Here is a 20,762-nt window from a genome sequence, read left to right as displayed (position 1 = left end):
ATATTAAAATTTTAACTTTACTATTAAAAAATTTGTGACATATATACTTAAAATATTAAATTTGTTGCTAATAAATACCAGAATTTGAGAAATAGTAACATAAATCCTCATTTATGGTTTAATTTTTATTCTGATGTGTGTCTTAAGTTCTGAGTTCAAATTTTATTGTGTGTGTTTTTGATGTTTGAGTTTTAGTGTTTTACTGGGGTTCTAATGTTTGAGTTTGTGTTTATGAGATCTATTTTTATTTATTTATTTATTTATTTTTATAGATTTTGAGAACTTGAAATTTGATGTTGTTTCTATTGATTATTGAGATTGAAAGTTTAATTTTTCAAACGGGAAGTAAAGTTTACCTTTTCGTTTCATTGATCGAAAAACATTAGTAGAAAGTTTATAGAATGAGAATTTTAAATATATGAAAATAGAACTGAAAAATAGCATTTGAATTGAGAATTAAAGATTATTGTTAATCTCCTTAAAAAGAAAGTTTATTGTTAATCTGTAAAAGATAATATGGCTGGAAGAAGATGGAAAAATTAATTTTTATTTCATGTAATATGTATATAGTGTTTTTATTTTTAATAATATGAATTTATTTTAATTATTTTTTATTTTTAAAAATTATTTTTTCTAAAAGAATTATTAGTTTGGTCAATACAATATTTACATGTGACACTTTATTGATCAATAAACAGAACGATAAATTGAGTGTTTTATTAAGCGGTCAGCTAATAGAGTCGTTCATGAGTTTGCAAGAGCGTCTTTATTTTACCCTGACTGTACTTTCAAACTGAGTTGTTGCCTATATTAGTGACTGAATTTGAAGGTTAATAAATTTTGATTTTCCTTTTAAAAAAATATAATTTAGATAACTATTAAATTATAAATTAATTATTATTTATTTTTATCTAATTTTCAAAATAATCACAATCATTCAATGGTAACTTGATGACTAAATATATGTAACCATTAATGGTTACATATACCTCATATATATATATAATATATATAAATATAATATATATTTATATATGTATATATAAATTGGGTTGGACAACACCTTGTGAAGCACAAATTAATTCAGTTTAAGATATAATATTTTCAAATTTGTAAAAGAAAATATAGAAAATTCCAGGTATATAAAATTGTACATTTTTTATAAGGTATTTTGATGAATAAAATAAAAAGTAGTAGAGAAGTTGATGGCAGTGCTTAAGATGTAAGATTTAGAAGAAAACTAAAAGGTCAATAAGTCAATTAATAAAGCCCCCACAACAAATGACTACAGTGATCAATAAATACAAATAGAAATATAACCTAACAAAAACTGACTAATGAAGTACATTCAAAAAAAAAAGAACAATTTAGTTCCAAAAAAAAATGCTCACCAAAGACATAAATGAATCTCTTTCGTCCAAAGCAGTGTTTCCAGTAAACTTTCTAGCGTCTCTTCCCAGATAGAGCATGGTACTAGAAAGCACATTCAATTCAATCTGATTTCTCATATTTTTTCCATTAAGTTGTGGTACTAAACCACATTCCAGAAAATAGAGATCAAGTACTGATCATGACACCAGGACTTTTCATTCCACAAACTATGCAGAGCAACATCCAACCTTTTTCACAGCAGAAACATCATCTTTGCCAACACTAATGGTTTGACCCTTGGGCAAGGCTGCTGGATCATCACCAATGTCGAGAGCTTTCTTGCTAACCACACGATATATCTGAGTGAGCACCTCAGTGAAGGAGTTCTCAACATTCAAGGACTCTAAGGCAGAGGTTTCCATGAAAAAGGTATTCTCTCTTTCCGCAAATGCTGTGGCATCCTCTGTAGAAATGGCGCGCAAGTGCCTCAAGTCTGCCTTGTTCCCAACAAGCATAACCACAATATTGGCATCAGTATGATCACGGAGCTCCTTCAACCATCTCTCAACGTTCTCAAATGTAACATGCCTGGTAACATCGTAGACGAGCAATGCACCGACAGCTCCTCGATAGTATGCACTTGTTATTGCACGGTACCTATAGAGAAGGTAAATAATGACACAGACATAAGTAATGTGAAGGAAAAATCAATCTTGCTATTTGTAGTTGATTGATCATTTTACAGCAAGTAAGAAAAAAGGATATCAAAAGTATATGCACAGAAAAAAGTAACTAATTGAATTTGTTACACAGTTTAACAAAAGTGCATAATGTTTATAACGTATGTCAACTAAATTAGAGCTTCTTTGTGTCTGTTATAAATCTATCCCAACAATTTCCACCAACAGAAGAAAATTAATTCAACAAATCTAATAACGTTGGTCCAATCAATGTCTTCATCATACGGTTTCTCCGTTTAAAAAAAATAACTACAACATATTAATTGTATGACCACTCAACCTACCTAACCTTCATGAGTAAACAAACCTGACATTTCAAGCTAGAGTACAAACTAGCTAGTCTTTTTTTCAGCCATCTTAAGCATAAATACGAGAAAGTTCAAAGATTTCCTCACGTTAATACCCCAATACAAAGCAACTTTATCAATATTAATTGAATAGTAGCATATCAGGTGCCAAGATCTAGCTGATGGAAAAACATTAGTCTAGAATTAAAAATCACAAATAAACAATCAAAAATCCAGAATCCTTAAACAAAATGGTAACGTGAATATATATATATATATATATATATAACTACAAACCACTATGCGATTAAAATTCAAAATCAGACTTCATACGGTATAAAGACAAATCTCTACTCTAACGACCCAGTTCGTAAAATGGAAAGCCTGCGATTTCTCAACCATCAAATTCTTCAAGAATACAACGAAACAGACATACCGTTTTGATCGCGCACACACAGGGATATATATGTATTAAATATATATATAGAGAGATAATTAGGAATAGGATGATACCTTTCCTGACCAGCGGTGTCCCAAATCTGGGCCTTGACGACCTTATCGTCGACCTGAATACTGCGAGTAGCGAACTCGACACCAATGGTGGACTTGGATTCGAGGCTGAACTCGTTTCGGGTGAAGCGAGACAACAGATTCGATTTTCCGACGCCGGAGTCTCCTATCAAAACCACCTTGAAAAGATAGTCATAGTCGTCGTCTGTTCTGTAAGCCCCCATTTTATTCAATTCTCTTCTCTTCTCTCTCTCTTTCTTAGATTCCAAATTATTTTTAGGCAAATTTTATGGAAGAATAATAATTCAAAAAAAAAAGCAGATCTTGGTAAGGTTTTTTTTTTTTTTTTTTTTTTTTGTGAGAGAGAAAAATGGAAAATGTGTGTGTGCCGTTTGAGGAGAGAAAAAGAGAGTTGGGTATAGCGCACAGGAAGGAGAGACAATCAGGTGTCTTTTGTTTGATGAGGGTAATGGTAAATTGGTAATAGTAATGGAATAGTAAATACTCATAATAATAATAATAATAATAATAATAATAATAATAATAATAATAATAATAATAATAATAATAATAATAATAAGGGGAGCTCTATTTACACCCCATAGAATGATAAATACACCCCATTATTAAAAAAATATAAACTTAAATAATTTTTAAAAATTATTCTTAATATATTTTTTAAAATTTTTTCTTCAAATTATTTTATGTTAATTTCAATACTTATTTTAAGTTCATTTTCATAATTTTTTCTAACTCATGTATATATATTTTTATTTTTTTAAAAAAAAAAATTCATATAATTTTTTATTTTTAATTTTTTTGTCATAATATTTAAAATATATTTTATTTTTGTTTGATAGGTATATTTTTTAAGAATATGAATTAGAAGAAAAAAGTTAAAAAAACTTAGTAAAATTAGAGATATAAATTTTATATAAAAAAAAAATTATAAAAATGGGGTGTGTTTAAAAATTTTGGGGGTGCAAATAAAATTTCCCTAATAATAATAATAATAAGGTTTTTAATTAGCACACTTATTATTATTATTATTATTATTATTATTATTGAACATATTTAATGACTTTATTATTATTATTATTATTATTATTATTATTATTATTATTTATTTATTTATTTGAAAAAGTCTTTTTTTTTGTTGGTCAAGTATATTATGTTATTTGTTTTGTTTATGTTTGGTTATTGTTTATGAAGGAGTTCTCCATCACATTTTGAGACACTTGAATAGATAAGTTTTCTTCTTTTAATATTTTTTTTTTTTTTTAATTAATACTCTCATGGTGAATATTTATTTTTATGAAGACTCATTATTGGATTTATTGTTTTTGTAGGGAGTTTTGAAGTCATTCAAGTGGATGCAATGGACTTTGAGATAGGGACTTTTGCAGCCATGGAAGCAGAAGTTGTAGCTTTAATGGTAGCTTTGGATTGGACTCTTACTATCGGGTTACCTATTAGTTCGTTTGAATTTGATTGCTTAGTTTTGATTTCAGCTTTTGCTAGAAGATCTTCCTTCTGTAATGCATTTGGCTCTATTTTAGATGATTTTGCTAGTTTACTCTTCAATTTTCCTGAGGCATCTCTAATTCATGTTCGTCGCTCGGCCAATATGGCTGCACATGAGTTAGCAGTTCGTGCACTCAGGGTGGATGGTGAATTAGTTTGGATGGATGTTTTTCCTCCATTTCTCTATGATGTACTAAATTCTGATTATATTTAATGAAAGTTCATTGTCAAAAAAAAATAATAATAATAATAATAATTTTATTTACACCCTAAATTTTTTTAAAAACACATCATTTTAATAATTTTTATTTTATATAAAATTTATATTTTTATTGTACTAATTTTTTTTTTTAATTTTTTTTCTTTTAATTGATATTCTTAAAAAATATATTTATCAAATAAAAATAAATTACATTTTAAATATTATGACAAAAAAATTAAAATAAAATATTGTATAAAATTTTCTTAGAAAAAAATAAAAGATATATATATATACATGAGTTAAAAAAAATTATAAAAATAAACTCAAAATGACTATTGAAATTAACATAAAATAATGTGAAAAAAAAATTAAAAAAATATTAAAAAAAATTTTTAAAAATTATTTAAGTATATATTTTTTTTAATAATATAGTATATATATCATTTTATGGGGTGCAAATAACACTCCCATAATAATAATAATAATGAAACTTCCAAAAATACTTTAAAATGAGAGAAAGTTTACAAAAATATTAGTACACAAAGTTTTTTTTTACATTTTATCTCAATTTTTTTTTTTTTTATATTTTTACTATACCCTTTATAAAAATACTGTGTGTAAAGTTTCAAATTACTAAAATACTGTATTTGAGTAAAATAAAAAAAATAATTCAAAAATATTAAAAAAAAAATCCTAGAACTACCTAACAAACAATTATAAAAGAAAATTTTGAATTTATATGCATACATTTGAGGTACATTAAATTTTTGAACACAAGCTTACTAAAATTTTTTAAAAAAAATAAGCACCTTTTATTTTCAGACCCATAATACCCTTCTCTCTTCTCCTCTCTTCTAACTTCACTATCCATACTCCCTATTCCTATCTATACTGATAGTAGTCCGATGGGGATCTGATGGTGGCCCGATACTATCATTTTTTTTTTATGTTTTTGTACATAAAAATAGAGTAGCATCAGGTGACTATCGGACCGCCATTGGACTACTATCGGACCACCATCATACCATATTTACATTTATAGATGTTAAGCTACATTCATTAAGCTTGTCAGGAAGGCATCGGACCATATCATCGAGCTACCATCGGACCACCATCGGACATTCGTCTTCAATCTTTACTCATGTTAACAAACAGGAAGGCAACTGTGATGAAACTGTAATCTAACAGTTATATCTGTTGCGAGCCAACTAACATAAAACTACAAAACAACTAATAATTTCACATATTTAATACAAACGAATATTATAACAATCGTGTTTTATCTGTTCAGGTCCTGTATTTGATAATTTTTACTATGATATTGTAGTAGCAAAACCACTATTCAACTAACGTGCAACTTAATTACAACTAAAAATGTTAAATGTGAATGTGCATATGTAAGAAACTATTTGTCTGTATTTTCTTTGTCACTGGTCTATAATTACTTGTACCTTAATAATAATAATATATGGAGAAATAACTATTAGCAAAATATTTATGCAACTGTTATGAAACATTAAAAATCAGAACAATGTTTCCACGTATGTAACTCTATCTACATGTCTCTTCGTGATTTAATATGAACACCATTAAAAATTTGGAAAACAATGAAAATACACCAGGATAAACATTTTACTATAGTATTGATGTAGTTTTTTTTTTTTTTTTATACTTGAGTTGGATTGTTTTGGAATTCCAGTTCAACATTTTGAGATATGCATTTCAATGATCTAAAAATTGAAGTCAGGACAATAGTTTTATGCGAATTAAACTAGATTTCTGGTTGAATTTTAATTTTGTAGTAGTTTTTCTGCACTTTTTTTCATGACTACGAAACAACTCCTATTTTGATTGATTCTGGTTGTCTTCTCAGGTGAAGTATGGTGGTTCTCTTTTTGGTTGGGTTTCATTTCGATTGTGTTGGATTGTTGGGTGGTTGACTGAAGATTGCATCACACGAAGGTTTCAATCACAAGAAGTGTGGACCGTGAGTTGATAGTGTGTGTAAGAGGCATTTGTGTATTTTTTTTTATCTGAACTGTATATTTATTTATTTGGCCGGCTGAAAACTTTTTTGTAATATTGTTATATTTTTTTTTTTGTTAAAACTGAATAAAGCTCTAAAAAAATAACAATAATAATGATAAAGTTATTATTTTATTTTATACTTTTAATAAAAACGTTAAATTTTACATCAAGTTTTGCAATTGTGTATTAGAGCACAATGCTAAAAATTGATGCCAATATAGCACAAAGTTTTTTTTTTTTTGTGAAATATTGGGAATATTTATTTGATCCAATCCGTACTATTTTGTTCATAGTGTATCCGATCTGCACTAAGTACGGATTTCATATTTTGAATTCAATCCAATTCGCACAAGAGCTCAAATCCAATCCAATCTGCAATAGTGCGGATTGGATCGATTATTTTAAATTAGTTACTTTTTTTAATATTAAATTATTTAATATTTATTAAATTATAAATTATTTTTACATAACTAAAAACAAAATAGAGCAATTATTTCCAACAACCAATTAAAATAAACAAATAACAAATTCCAAGAATGACAAAAAAAAATGTATGTAAAAAGAAATTTTTTATTTATTTTAAATTATTTTATTTTATATATATATATATGATATATTAAATTTGGTAACCCATATGTACACATGTATTAATTTTTTAAATTATTAGTTTTTTTTTTTAAATATGAATTATACGTTTATAAAATTTTTAAAAATATATAAATAAGCGTGGATCAATTACTTTTGCATGTAAATCAACATTTGATCCGCACAAGTACAAATTTTAGATTGGATATTTTCTATGAATTGAATTGAACCGTACGGATTAAATTAAATTAGAAATTTTATGAATATCCCTATCAAATATAGCACAATTTTTACATCTCCAAAGTCTTACAACTAAAAGTTTTTAAAAAATTGTACTAAAATACAATTATTAAATATGAAAGTATTTAAAATAAATTATTATAATAAAATAAATAAATTTTTATTTTTTTAATTTTTATTCTTTAAAGATATATTTTATATTTATTAGATAATTTTTATTTTATACTTTTATATTAACAAACCACATCATCTTGTCTCTTATAGGGGTGTGCATAAATCATTCAATCCAATGACAATCGACTGATCTAATTATAAACAATCGACCGCCAAGCATCGGATATCCAATTGTGATCGGATTGGATTGGATGTTATTTTTGAATATCCAATTGGATCGGATCGGATGTTTGATGGGGTGTCTAAAAATCCAATACATCCAACATCCAATCGAACTTATTAGTATTTTCATTTAGTTTGGATTAGTAATTAGATTTTATATAGTTTTACGTAAAATATATATGTATATTTAAAAATTAACATTAAAATTTTACTTTTTTTTAGATTGGATGGATCCAATCCAATCCAATACATACTGGACCTAAAATATTGGATGGATCCAATCCAATCCAAAAAATACTAGGTCTAAAATATTAAATAAATCTAAATTAAACCAATAAATATATATGAAATACATCCAACGGATAGAACCAATCCAATCCAATATCCAATGGATGTTGGATCGATTGGATGACTGAAATTAATTGGATCAGATCGGATAGCAAAATCTAACATCCAATATATAATTGGATCGGATCTGGATAGGCCTAAAAATATTAAATGTGATCCAATGAACACCCCTATATATACAATAATATTTTATAATATCAAATTCACTTTAGTGAAGAAAAAACATAAGAGTATCTATACATTTAGTACCTTATGTTTTATCTAAATACAAGTTTAATATTCTGTATTTTTAATAATACTTATTTGATACATGTATTTTAAAATCATACCTATTTGATACTTTAAATTCAAATTTTTTGATAAAATTTTATCAATACAATCGGCACTCTAAAATTTTATGAATTTTTAATACAAATTTAATTATTTAATTGCATATAATATAATTGAGAACTATTTAGTTAAATTGATAAAACTGTATTGATTCAATTTTATTTTAAAGTACTAAATATGTACAATTTAAAAATATAAAGTACCAATTAAGTATTATTAAGAACATAGGGTACCAAAGGGTAAATACTATTTTGGACCATGTGTTTTGCAAAAGTTACCAATTGAACTATCTGTTTTGTTAAATAACAAAATAGACTATATTTTTAAAAATTATACAAATAAGACCCTAAATTAATTTTTTGTCAAAATAAAACTTGATAATAATATAATCTAAAAATATTATGATAAAACTGGTTACATTTTCTATATTTGTTCGATTAAAAATTATCTTAAAATTGATTATAATAAAAAAAAATAAAATAGTTAAAAATTGAATTCAGGTTCTATTTTTACCATTTTAAAAAATATAAGATTTATTGTGTCATTTAATAAAACAAAAGGTACAACTAGCAACTCTTACAAAATAGAGACCAGAATAATATTTACCCGTACCAAATATGTGTTTCATTTCATGAAAACACTATATTCCAAAAAAAAAAAAAGCAAAAAGATAAAAACTGTTATAAATATTAATAATTATGTGGATGTCCAAATCTTTTATTTATTACCATTAATTGTAATCAACATTCCTCTTTTTCTTAGTTTCTTACTATCTCACTCTTGTATTTGTATAAATAGGGGTTCACCCCATTAGAATAAACAACTCAGAAATTCTCATTCACTTTCTCTTTCTCTCTTCATCTTCTTTCCTCTCATCTACTTTATATTATTTTATAACACGTTATCAGCACGAGTCTTTGCCCAAGCTTCAAGCATGAGTCTCTGCCCAAGCTTCAAGCATGAGTCTCTGCCCAAGTCCCAATGTAAGTATCTTGTTAAAGTTCTTGAATTATTTCAAAATCAAAATACACTAAATATATATTTTTATATATACTCCTCTGACTGAAACAATTTCAAGAATCATTTGGTTTCTTTTTTCTTTTTATCTATATATCTATATATTATATATGTATGTATATGTTTTTATATATTTATTATTGATTTCATATATATATATATATTATGTTCTTATCATTCATAATATTTACAATATATGTGTGCCTATGATATGATAGAGAAAATCTATATAAATTATACATATATCCAGAAGATTATGTATCATCGATAAAATATTGCATATATCCTAAAGATTATGCATCATCGATAAAATATTACATATATCCTGAAGATTATGCATCATCGATAAAATATTGCATATATCCTAAAGATTATGCATCCTCGATAAAATATTGCATATATCCTGATGATTATGCGTCCTCAATAAAATCTTGCATATATCCTGAAGATTATGCAAACGTAATATTCATTATATAGTTGATGGATATATAATGAAGGAGATGAATACATATTTATGTATGTGTTCTTGTATTCTTTGAGGACAATGAAAAGTAATCTAATATCGATATAGATTTTGACAAACATTTCCTGAAGTAAATGTTTTATATTTATCGAAGAAAAAAAATGATTGTATTTACGTGAATTCAACTAAACAATCATTAAAAATGATTATTATTAATGCAATTTTATAGTGGGTTTTGAATACCCAAAAAGAATGTTAAGAAAATTGCATTGAAACATCAAAGTATAAGAATAACAATGAGCATAACTAATGTTATTTAAATACATGAGGCAGTATTTATTGTTCATCATTCACTGCAGAGAATGATACGAATTGAAGTCAATCACTTTTAAAGATTCCTCGTATTAGTCATGTTATTATACATTGTTATTACTTGCAATGTTGGAAATTATTGAATCGGACCTATGTTAAAGATTAAATTTTGCATACATCTTGGAGACTATGCAAAAATTACATTCATATATTCTTTGAAATATCGTAAAAGAAATTGTTGAATAATTTCTTATATTTTTTATGGATGAACAAGTAATAAATTTTTAAGAAATTTATAATAATGTTCTACTTGTTCAACGTCATTCCCCGAAGTGAATGTAATGATTTTAAATAATCAATGACATTATTTACTACTCAAATATTTCCAGAAAAAGTGGAAACAACCAAAAGATGAGATACCACACATAATCAAAGTGCATGAAATTTATATATCATGTGTGGAATTGAATAATAGTGGTCGCGTACGGACATACTTATAATCAAGATAAAAGTATACTTGATTATTTAATAGAATGTGAATTGTACAAACTTATTGTACATTTAGAATATTTAAATATCATTACCTAAAGAGAATGAATAGACATGAAATTCTATTTCAAAGAATATAGATTTCACATATATTGGTAATGCCAGAAGCAAATTAATATATACATATTTTATTATTTCTTGAAATCAATAGTTTCAAACTATTGTTAGTACATGTATATATATAGTTACTATATAATTCAGTTTGCATATTCCCAAAAGTGGATATATAATTTACTAATATTTGTTAATGATCCAATATAATCAAAGTGATAAAAAATCACAAAATGATTATTTGAAAAGCTTCCTGAAGAAGTCTTACATACAATTGCTACTTGGAGTAGTAAAATATATTTGTATGTACCTAGATGTATAACTTTTATCTAGTTATGAAAGTAATAAGAAATAGCTTATTGTATGTACTGGTTGTACATTTAAATATATAATATATCAAGTCATGATAATTAGACTAATTAATAGTCTATTAATAAATTAGACGACTTGTTAAAAAGATACCAGGAAAAATAAATGATATATTATGGTTATATCTATTTGACCATTACAATAACATGATGAAGTTGTCATGTATCTTTATATTATACACATCATTAAATTGATGATAGTGATTCCTGAAGAAATATAAAGTTTGATAAACATAATAGTGACTCCTAAAGAGTGTATATGTTTTGGAGAATAATATAATTATATTATTCGTGTATATAAAAATGAAACTTTTTATGATTACTTATATGTTGTAGTGATTTTACATTACCTTGTGAAAGTTTCATTGAAATACAAATTATAGTGAACCTGAAGTTCATGAATTGAGTTATTTTGACATGATCAATCATATGCAATAAATTGTCAAAGGATTTGACTAAATTTTGTTGAAGAACCAGAAGATTCTTCTCATTATTAATTTATAAGGCTCAAAATAAGAATATGCATATATTTGCACATAAAAAATATTTAAATTATATTTCTTTAACAATCTTGAGCCATTGTTAGATTTTTATTGTATAGTTTCTTATCGATGTGATAAGATTTTATGATCATGCATTTACAAAATGTGTAAATTTATGTATTTTTTATTATACACGTGTGACTCATTCTTAGAAATGAATTAAGTTCATAAGTATTGAACTTGAACCTGAAGTTTATTGAACCTGAAGTTCAATGTCATATAGTATATATGGGTTTAAATAAATATTGATTCATTGTGATATATTGAAATCCCTACAGGTGTATTAATATTATTAGATATCACAATTTTTAAAAATTCTCTCGATCAGGGGGAGAGAAGCAGTTGGGATCGATGATAATTTTTGAAAAATGATCATTGCACAAAGTATATAAGAATGATATAGTTCAAAATGATATATACCAACTGCAAATCAATATTACTCAAAGATGAGATAGAATGAGTTGAAAACGCCTGAAGCGTAAATGAACAATATATAAATTATTAGTAAATGTTCATTTGATTTGCCCTGAAGTTGTTAAATCTAGAGGTACTCATGGAGATACTTTAATGTTATAAAGTATTAAAATGATAACCGTGATGAAAACGGTACTCGAAGAGACTCCCAAGAGAAGTTAGACATAACACATTTCATCATAATTGAATCCCTGAAGTGATTCGTTATAGGTACCTATAAATGATAAACATATTTGAAAATATGTAATTTAAAGAGATCTCTATAAGTTATGTCAATATGGGAGAAAATTATCATTTATTGAAATTTTTGTCGACAATAAATATTGAATGTGTGCATATGCAATAAACTAACATGAGATAGCAAGGATCATTGTATTAGATTTGTCGAGAATGATCGACATACATTTTGATTTTTGGCCAAAATATTATGATGCAGTTTAGGCAAATTTACTCACATAAAGTGAAGTAAGACCTGTAGGGTGTGCAAATAAATATTTCTAATGAGAAATTTGCATATATGTATTTGTACATAATGAATTGTTGTACAAAGTTTGCATAGACATGAGATTGATTGAAGTAAGGCTTAAATATTGAGAAAATATAATCATGATTTGATTATAGTCTGGAATATATTTTATGAGGATTTATAAGCGTCACATAAATGTTGCAACAAAAGATTATTTATTTGGAGCTCCTAATATAGTGAGAATTTGAAATAAGCCTTATCTAAAAATTCTAGAAGAATTTAATTCATGTCTTAAGTGATATAAATTCTAAGTCGCGCGCACTATATGACAAAGATCTTTGTATGAAATAAAGACATGTAAGTAAATTATTGTTAGAAAAATACGTATGGTTGTCTGTGCAGTATAAATACGTAAATTATACGTTGTGATAGACTCTTGAAGAGTTTTTGATTAATTGCAAAACAAACTTTTATTTCTTTTGTATATCGAGATATATTAAATGTATAAAGTTTGTTCATTAGTATTGAAGTCCTGAAGTACTTCATATGCATTAAGAATTATAGATATATGATCATTTGATATGGAAATTAAGATCATACAACAAGATGGAACAAATATATGGTCTTGGAGTACCATCATTGTCACAAACGAAAATTTATATTATCATTAATGTGTTATGTTCATATCTACTTGAAATGTTAAATTTTAGTATGAACAAGATTGTATATATACATGAATGATACAATTAGTTGGATAAAGATTAATGTTCCACGAACCCCTCATCTATAATTTAGATGTCCATACATACTCTGAAAGAGTTATAGAAAATATATGATCAAAGATTATATATGGTGATATTTTAAAAGTGATAACAATAATCTTATGAGATCTATTATCACCAAAAGAATTATGGATTATATGTGCATGAGGGGGAGACATATTCATGTTGCACTCTTTTTCCCTTAGCTCAGGTTTTATCCCACTGGGTTTTCCTGGGAAGGTTTTTAACGAGGCAACTTCAAATAGTTATGAATATGAAATATATATTGTACTCTTTTTTTCCTTAGCTCAGATTTTGTCCCACTGGATTTTTCTGACAAGATTTTTAAAGAGGCAACTTTAAATCATGTTAACATACTTGCATTTTATGAAGCAAGTAGAGAATGTGTGTGAGTGAGATCATTGACATAGCATATTCGGGAAACATATGGATTGCACCCAATAAAGAAGTATCAACCCAAGCAATTCTCTATGGATAATACTGCTTGCATCGCTCAACTAAAAGGATGGTACATTGAAGGAGATAGAGTTAGAACACATTTCACGAAATTCTTCTTTATACGCTTCAAGAAAATACATATTGGTGTTCAACATATTTAATCAAGTGTCAATCTTGTAAACTTATTCACAAAGTTATTACCAACATCAACATTTGAGAAGACGACAGATAAGATCGAAATTCGTCGATTAGAAGATCTCCACAAATGCTTAAATGAGGGGGGCGTTAGTTTACACTATACTCTTTTTCCTTTGATCAAGTTTTCAGCAAGATTTTTAATAAGGCAGTTATTATGGACATCCAAGGGGAAGTGTTATAAATATTAATAATTATGTAGATGTCAAAATCTTTTATTTATTACCATTAATTGTAATCAACATTCCTCTTTTTCTTAGTTTCCCTTTTTCTTAGTTTCTTAATATCTCACTCTTGTATTTGTATAAATAAGGGTTCACTCCATTAGAATAAACAACTCAGAAATTCTCATTCACTTTCTCTTTCTCTCTTCTTCTTCTTTCCTCTCATCTACTTTATATTATTTTATAATAAAAACATAATATATAAAAATTGTATAGAACACAAGTTCTCTATATTTGTGATCGTAAGCAACAAGATTATAATATCACTTTAAAATTTATAATTTTAATAATTTACAACACTTTAAAATTTAATACATCAGTAATGTACCAAACTGACCATATAACCACATAATTTTATATAGTTTTAAAAGTAAAATAAACTTCATATGCCAAGACTGGCATCTAATATTTAGAAGAGAACTAAAATGTCAATAAGTCAGTTATAAAGCTCCCACAACAAATGACTACATTGATCAATAAATACAAATAGATATATAACCTAACAAAAACTGACTAATGAATGACATTCAAAAAATGAATAGTTAAGTTCCCCACAAAAAGAAAAAAAAAAAAAAGAAACTCACCAAAGACATAAATGAATCTCTTTAGTCCAAAGCAGAGTTTCCAGTGAACTTTCTAGCGTCTCTTCCCAGATAGAGCATGGTACTAGAAAGCACATTCAATTCAATCTGATTTCTCATATTTTTTCCATTAAGTTGTGGTACTAAACCACATTCCAGAAAATAGAGATCAAGTACTGATCATGACACCAGGACTTTTCATTCCACAAACTATGCAGAGCAACATCCAACCTTTTTCACAGCAGAAACATCATCTTTGCCAACACTAATGGTTTGACCCTTGGGCAAGGCTGCTGGATCATCACCAATGTCGAGAGCTTTCTTGCTAACCACACGATATATCTGAGTGAGCACCTCAGTGAAGGAGTTCTCAACATTCAAGGACTCTAAGGCAGAGGTTTCCATGAAAAAGGTATTCTCTCTTTCCGCAAATGCTGTGGCATCCTCTGTAGAAATGGCGCGCAAGTGCCTCAAGTCTGCCTTGTTCCCAACAAGCATAACCACAATATTGGCATCAGTATGATCACGGAGCTCCTTCAACCATCTCTCAACGTTCTCAAATGTAACATGCCTGGTAACATCGTAGACGAGCAATGCACCGACAGCTCCTCGATAGTATGCACTTGTTATTGCACGGTACCTATAGAGAAGGTAAATAATGACACAGACATAAGTAATGTGAAGGAAAAATCAATCTTGCTGTTTGTAGTTTATTCATGATTTTACAGCAAGTGCATAATGTTTATAACGTATGTCAACTAAATTAGAGCTTCTTTGTGTCTGTTATAAATCTATCCCAACAATTTTCACCAAAAGAAGGAAATTAATTCAACAAATCTAACACAATCTAATAACCTTGGTCCAATCAATCTTCATGAGTAAACAAACCTGACATTTCAAGCTAGAATACAAACTAGCTAGTCTTTTTTTTAGCCAAATTAAGCATAAATTCTCCAATACAAAGCAGCTTTATCAATAGCATATCAGGTGCCTAGATCTAGCTGATGGAAAAACATCAATTCTAGAATTAAAAATCACAAATAAACAATCAAAAATCCAGAATCCTTAAACAAAACGGTAACATGAATATATATATATATATATTTATATATATATACAAACAAACCACTATGCGGTTAAAATTCAAAATCAGACTTCATACGGTATAAAGACAAGCATCTCTACTCTAACGACCCAGTTCATAAAATGGAAAGCCTGCGATTTTTCAACAATCAAATTCTTACGGAATACAACGAAACAGACATGCCGTTTTGATCGCGCATACACAGAGATATATATAAATATATGCATAAAGATAATTAGAAATAGGAGGATACCTTTCCTGACCAGCGGTGTCCCAAATCTGGGCCTTGACGACCTTATCGTCGACCTGAATACTGCGAGTAGCGAACTCGACACCAATGGTGGACTTGGATTCGAGGCTGAACTCGTTTCGGGTGAAGCGAGACAACAGATTCGATTTTCCGACGCCGGAGTCTCCTATCAAAACCACCTTGAAAAGATAGTCATAGTCGTCGTCCGTTCTGTAAGCCCCCATTTTATTGAATTCTCTATTCTTCTCTTTCTTAGATTCCAAATTATTTTTAGGGAAGAAAGCAGATCTTGGGAAGGTGAAGAGAGAGAAATTGAGAATGTGTGTGTGTGGTTTGAGAAAGAAAGAGTTGGGTACAGCGCAGGGGAGGGAGAGACATTCAAACCTGGTATGTTATTTAATAATAATAATAATAATAATTAATTATTACAAATATGTACTTTTTTAACTAAATCCCTTTCCTTTTCTTTTCAATTACTATTTTATTTTCCTCCTATAAAATAAAAGATCCCTGATGTGGTCATTGGCACTGCCTGAGCGGTAAATGTTAGGACAGCAAAAAAAAATTGTAAAGTTGATCATTCAATACAAAAAATTAAGTGTTTTTGGTAATATAGTTTTTTATTTTTTAAAATTATAATAATTTTAGAAAATATTTTTTACTTTTTAATTTTTTCCTTAAGAATTTAAATTTTAAAAATAAAAAAAAATTATTTTCAAAAAAAAATTAAACGTTTTTTTAATCAATATTTTAGATTCCGACTCTAACTTAGATCCGGTCCCGAACTTGGACTTGCCCCCGATGTTGACCTCGAACCCGACTTAAATAAAATCAACAAATGAAAATAAAAATAAAATTTACAGAATATATTTTTATTTTTTATTTTTTAAAAACAAAAATTTTATTTTTATTTTTGTGATTAAAAAATTTAAAAATAAAAGTATTACTAATTGCCACCTAAATATGTGAGAATAAAAATAAAAATAATTTTTTTTACAGAATAAACAGAAAATATATGAAATAAAAATGAAAATCACAAATTTACAATGATAGAAATATAAATATATGATTGCAAAAAAAAAAAAAAAAACTATATATTGATTGAGCAAATATGAAAATAAATATAAAAAAAATTATGCAAAAAACTAATTTAAAATATTTCATAAAAAAAAAATAGTTATGTGTATTTTGGCAACTTTAGGAGTTATTTATCTTTGGAGTATTTTTGTGAAAAAATTGTCAAATTTTATAAAAATACATCATTAGAGATGCTTTACACATTGATTTAAACGACCCACTAGTTGTTATTATTATTATTTGTCTTTTAATAAAATCTAGTAAAACTAATACAATTTCAACCTTTAATAAGTCAAGGTATAAAAGTTGTGTTAAACTAAGAATTTGGCGGAATATTATAATATATTTGCACTTTCGCGGTAGAAGGCTTAAAAAGAAACTCAAGTAAAGTTTCTGGAAAATACAATATAAAAAGAAATTCTCAAGTTAAGCAAAGCGCAAATTTTTTCCATTCCATGTTCTGATTACCAAGTCCTACAATTGTCTTAGTTGGGACTTGGGAATGTGGTTTATTTAAATTAAGTCCTTTATTTATTTTATTTATAACGTGCTATGCACATATTAGGACCAATGTACTTTATAATTCAAATCAATTAAATTTGGTCATTTTTTTTTTCAAAAAAAGAAAAATATAAATGCAAAGAGAGGAGCTGAAAAAGAAAGGGAAAAAAATAGAAAAATACAAAAAAGGAAAAAAAATTACAAAAATACTTTGGGCCGGCCCATTAAACATTTATACAGTCCACATACAAATATTTACAAAAATACCACATGCACTAAGCCTTTAGCTGTACAGAGCGAACCATGAAGATGAAAATACGCGCTCGTTTCAAAACTGCAAAACAACCAAAACGAGAAAAATACAACTATTAATTCAATTGATCTGATTCAAATAAAACTGATGAAAAAGCACAATGATCACAACTATATTAAATTGAATTAAGTGTTGTGGTTTTTCAAGTTGATTTACAGTTGCATCATTATTTTATATTAGTTTAATTCAATTGTTTGCAAGAATTTATTTTGGAAATAAGAAAAGGAGAAAACACTTTGAGAAATAGTTAGTTTCTGAAATAAATTTAAATGTTTCTTAATAGTTTCATTTTAGTTTTATTATAGTTTATTAACAGCAATAAAATAAATAAAAATGACAAAAGCAGGAATCAGAACAGGAAATATAAGACTTGAACAAAGGGAAGAAAATAGAAGTAAGTTTCTACTCTATTTCATAACAGAATCAAACCAGTTTCAATATCGTTGCCTTGCACTAATAACAATTTTAAAATCACAGGAAAAAAAGACATTCCATTCCTAGTCTTCTGCAATGGACAATTTGATGATCGAATGAATTATGAAAATTATGAAGCTAGTGGACATTACATTTCAGTCAATTGTAACTATGAAGAATTACAACGGAAGCTGAAAGAGGTCCTGGAATGCAACTAAAAAAACACTATTTTGCAACAATAAATATAAATTGTAAATAAACAAGTATACAAACTATAATAAAACTATAAAAAAACTAAAAACAAACTGACAAGCAGAAACAACTCTACGAATATAAACTACAAACATCTAAATCGAATTGTTACCTAAAAAAGAACAGCAAACAACTATACTTAATAATATTCCCAAAACACATCATACATAAACATATTAAACTATTAAAAAACTAGAAAAAAAAAAAACTAAAACCCACTGATTTGAGACACTAAAACAAAAACAAATGTTTCAAAATATCTAAAAAAAAACTAGAAACACAAACAGAACATAAAACACAACAAAAATGAAACGAAAGTAATAAGAAACAAACTAAAATGCCAAACCCAAGAACAAAATAAAATTGATTAAACAAAATTAAAGTCCTAAAAATCCAAAGAAAACCAAACGAAATTTTAAAATGAAAAACCTAAAATATCACAAACCAGAAAAAACCAAAACGATGAAATGGAAATACAAGAAAATGTTTAAAATGGGGGGAAACGAAAATGAAACCGAAAACAAACCTCAGTTCGAACAGCAGTACCAACATTATTGTTTTTTCCATAAACATCTTCAGCCATTTTTTCTTGCACACGGACCTTTGTTTTCTTCTTAGGAGGAGCTCTCCCACGCTTCGTTAATGGAGGAGCAAAATCAGAGTCTTCCTCCTCAATAAAAGGACGTTTTCCCTTAGCTTTATTAGCCAGTGATTTCAAACTCATTTTGAATTTTTTTTTTGAACAGGGGAAGGAGATGAAGAAGAACGGGTCACATCCATTTTATATAAAGATTGGGAAACAAAAAGAAAGAGAGAAAAAGGTTATGGGATGGTTTAGTGGGAGTTGAAAAAATTTTGAAGAACAAAAATGAGTGGGAAAATAGTTGAGGAATCGTGGGGAGTTAAGGTTCAACAATGGAGGTTATTTGTTATTTCAAAAAAAAAAAAAAAACTGAAATGAAATAAAAAAATCAAAGGAAAACAAAAGAAAAAGAGAGAGGGAAGTGATTGAGGGATGCATGATGGTTGATAGGGGAGTTGACGTGACTGGTGCATAGATGTGATGTGTATGTGGTATATGTGTAATAAAATATAGAGAAAAGGTAAAAAAATTGCTTTAACCGTGTGTAGGTTTATATGTAATAAAGTGTGTAATTTATATTTTTGGTGTAAAAATTTCAAAAAGAAACCTATATTAATTTCAAAATATATATACTTTTCTTATTATAATAGATAAATAACTTAATATTGTATGGAAGTTAAAAATGTAAATAGCGAGTTTCCTCCTAATTTAATATCTTCGTCCTTCTAGAGAGAATTAAGATCACTTTCCCTCCTCTTCTTAACATCATTTATAATTTATAAATGTATATAATCACTTCCACATATCCAATCTACTAGACTAGACTAGACTACTAGCATTCAACGTGTGTGTTCCAATAATTCTTTTTTTTTCCCCTTTAATTGCTTAAATATCTAATCATTTCTTTCAAATCAGATATTCTGATGCAACAAAAAAGTACCAATTAGTATTGTTAGCTTATACAATCATTGAGTTATATACTTTATTCAATAGACACCTGTAAGTTATTGTTGGCTTATACAATCGTTAGTCCTGTTCATCCTTAAATTTAAAATCAAATGCTATAAATAGGACAAATATAACAAAAATGAGGAAATGAATAAATTGAAATGTCAATAAAATGGTGATATATGATTTGTGAGGTCGGAGATCGATCCTTAGAAAACGATAAGAATGAGAAAAGTAAAAGTTGCATACAAACTAATAAACAGAAACGAGGAAAGAAATGGTTGCCTTCTTACCCTCTCGCCACTTGCCCTCTCCTATCACAATTGTCAACCTCAAAAGCATAGCAATTCAACCAAAATAGCCTATTACAAATAATA

The 20,762-nt window shown here is 27.3% G+C and overlaps 2 protein-coding genes across 2 annotated transcripts; both read right to left on the bottom strand.

Moving 5' to 3' along the window:
- Nucleotides 1–1,206: 1,206 nt before the first annotated feature.
- On the bottom strand, nucleotides 1,207–3,377 carry LOC115700927 (ras-related protein RABA1f). Its single transcript, XM_030628605.2, has 2 exons — nucleotides 2,912–3,377; nucleotides 1,207–2,028 (listed from the first exon to the last, which is right to left on the bottom strand). The coding sequence occupies exons 1-2, from the start codon at nucleotides 3,130–3,132 to the stop codon at nucleotides 1,599–1,601; spliced, it is 651 nt and encodes a 216-aa protein (XP_030484465.1). The 5' UTR covers nucleotides 3,133–3,377; the 3' UTR covers nucleotides 1,207–1,598.
- An 11,338-nt stretch (nucleotides 3,378–14,715) lies between these two features.
- On the bottom strand, nucleotides 14,716–16,731 carry LOC115701168 (ras-related protein RABA1f). The gene is made up of 2 exons (XM_030628880.2): nucleotides 16,301–16,731; nucleotides 14,716–15,603 (listed from the first exon to the last, which is right to left on the bottom strand). The coding sequence occupies exons 1-2, from the start codon at nucleotides 16,519–16,521 to the stop codon at nucleotides 15,174–15,176; spliced, it is 651 nt and encodes a 216-aa protein (XP_030484740.1). The 5' UTR covers nucleotides 16,522–16,731; the 3' UTR covers nucleotides 14,716–15,173.
- Nucleotides 16,732–20,762: the final 4,031 nt, after the last annotated feature.

The sequence above is a fragment of the Cannabis sativa genome, chromosome 8, assembly GCF_029168945.1.
Source record: "Cannabis sativa cultivar Pink pepper isolate KNU-18-1 chromosome 8, ASM2916894v1, whole genome shotgun sequence".
In the NCBI taxonomy this organism is placed as follows: domain Eukaryota; kingdom Viridiplantae; phylum Streptophyta; class Magnoliopsida; order Rosales; family Cannabaceae; genus Cannabis; species Cannabis sativa.
Note: the sequence above shows the minus strand (reverse complement) of the source record. Positions and strands in the feature narration are given on the sequence as shown.

Coding starts and splice junctions, on each gene's coding strand:
- LOC115700927 (XM_030628605.2), bottom strand. CDS start 3,132: ATGGGGGCTTACAGAACAGACGACGACTATGACTATCTTTTCAAGGTG. Junction 2,029..2,911: donor GACACCGCTGGTCAGGAAAG/GTATCATCCTAT, acceptor CCTTCTCTATAG/GTACCGTGCAATAACAAGTG.
- LOC115701168 (XM_030628880.2), bottom strand. CDS start 16,521: ATGGGGGCTTACAGAACGGACGACGACTATGACTATCTTTTCAAGGTG. Junction 15,604..16,300: donor GACACCGCTGGTCAGGAAAG/GTATCCTCCTAT, acceptor CCTTCTCTATAG/GTACCGTGCAATAACAAGTG.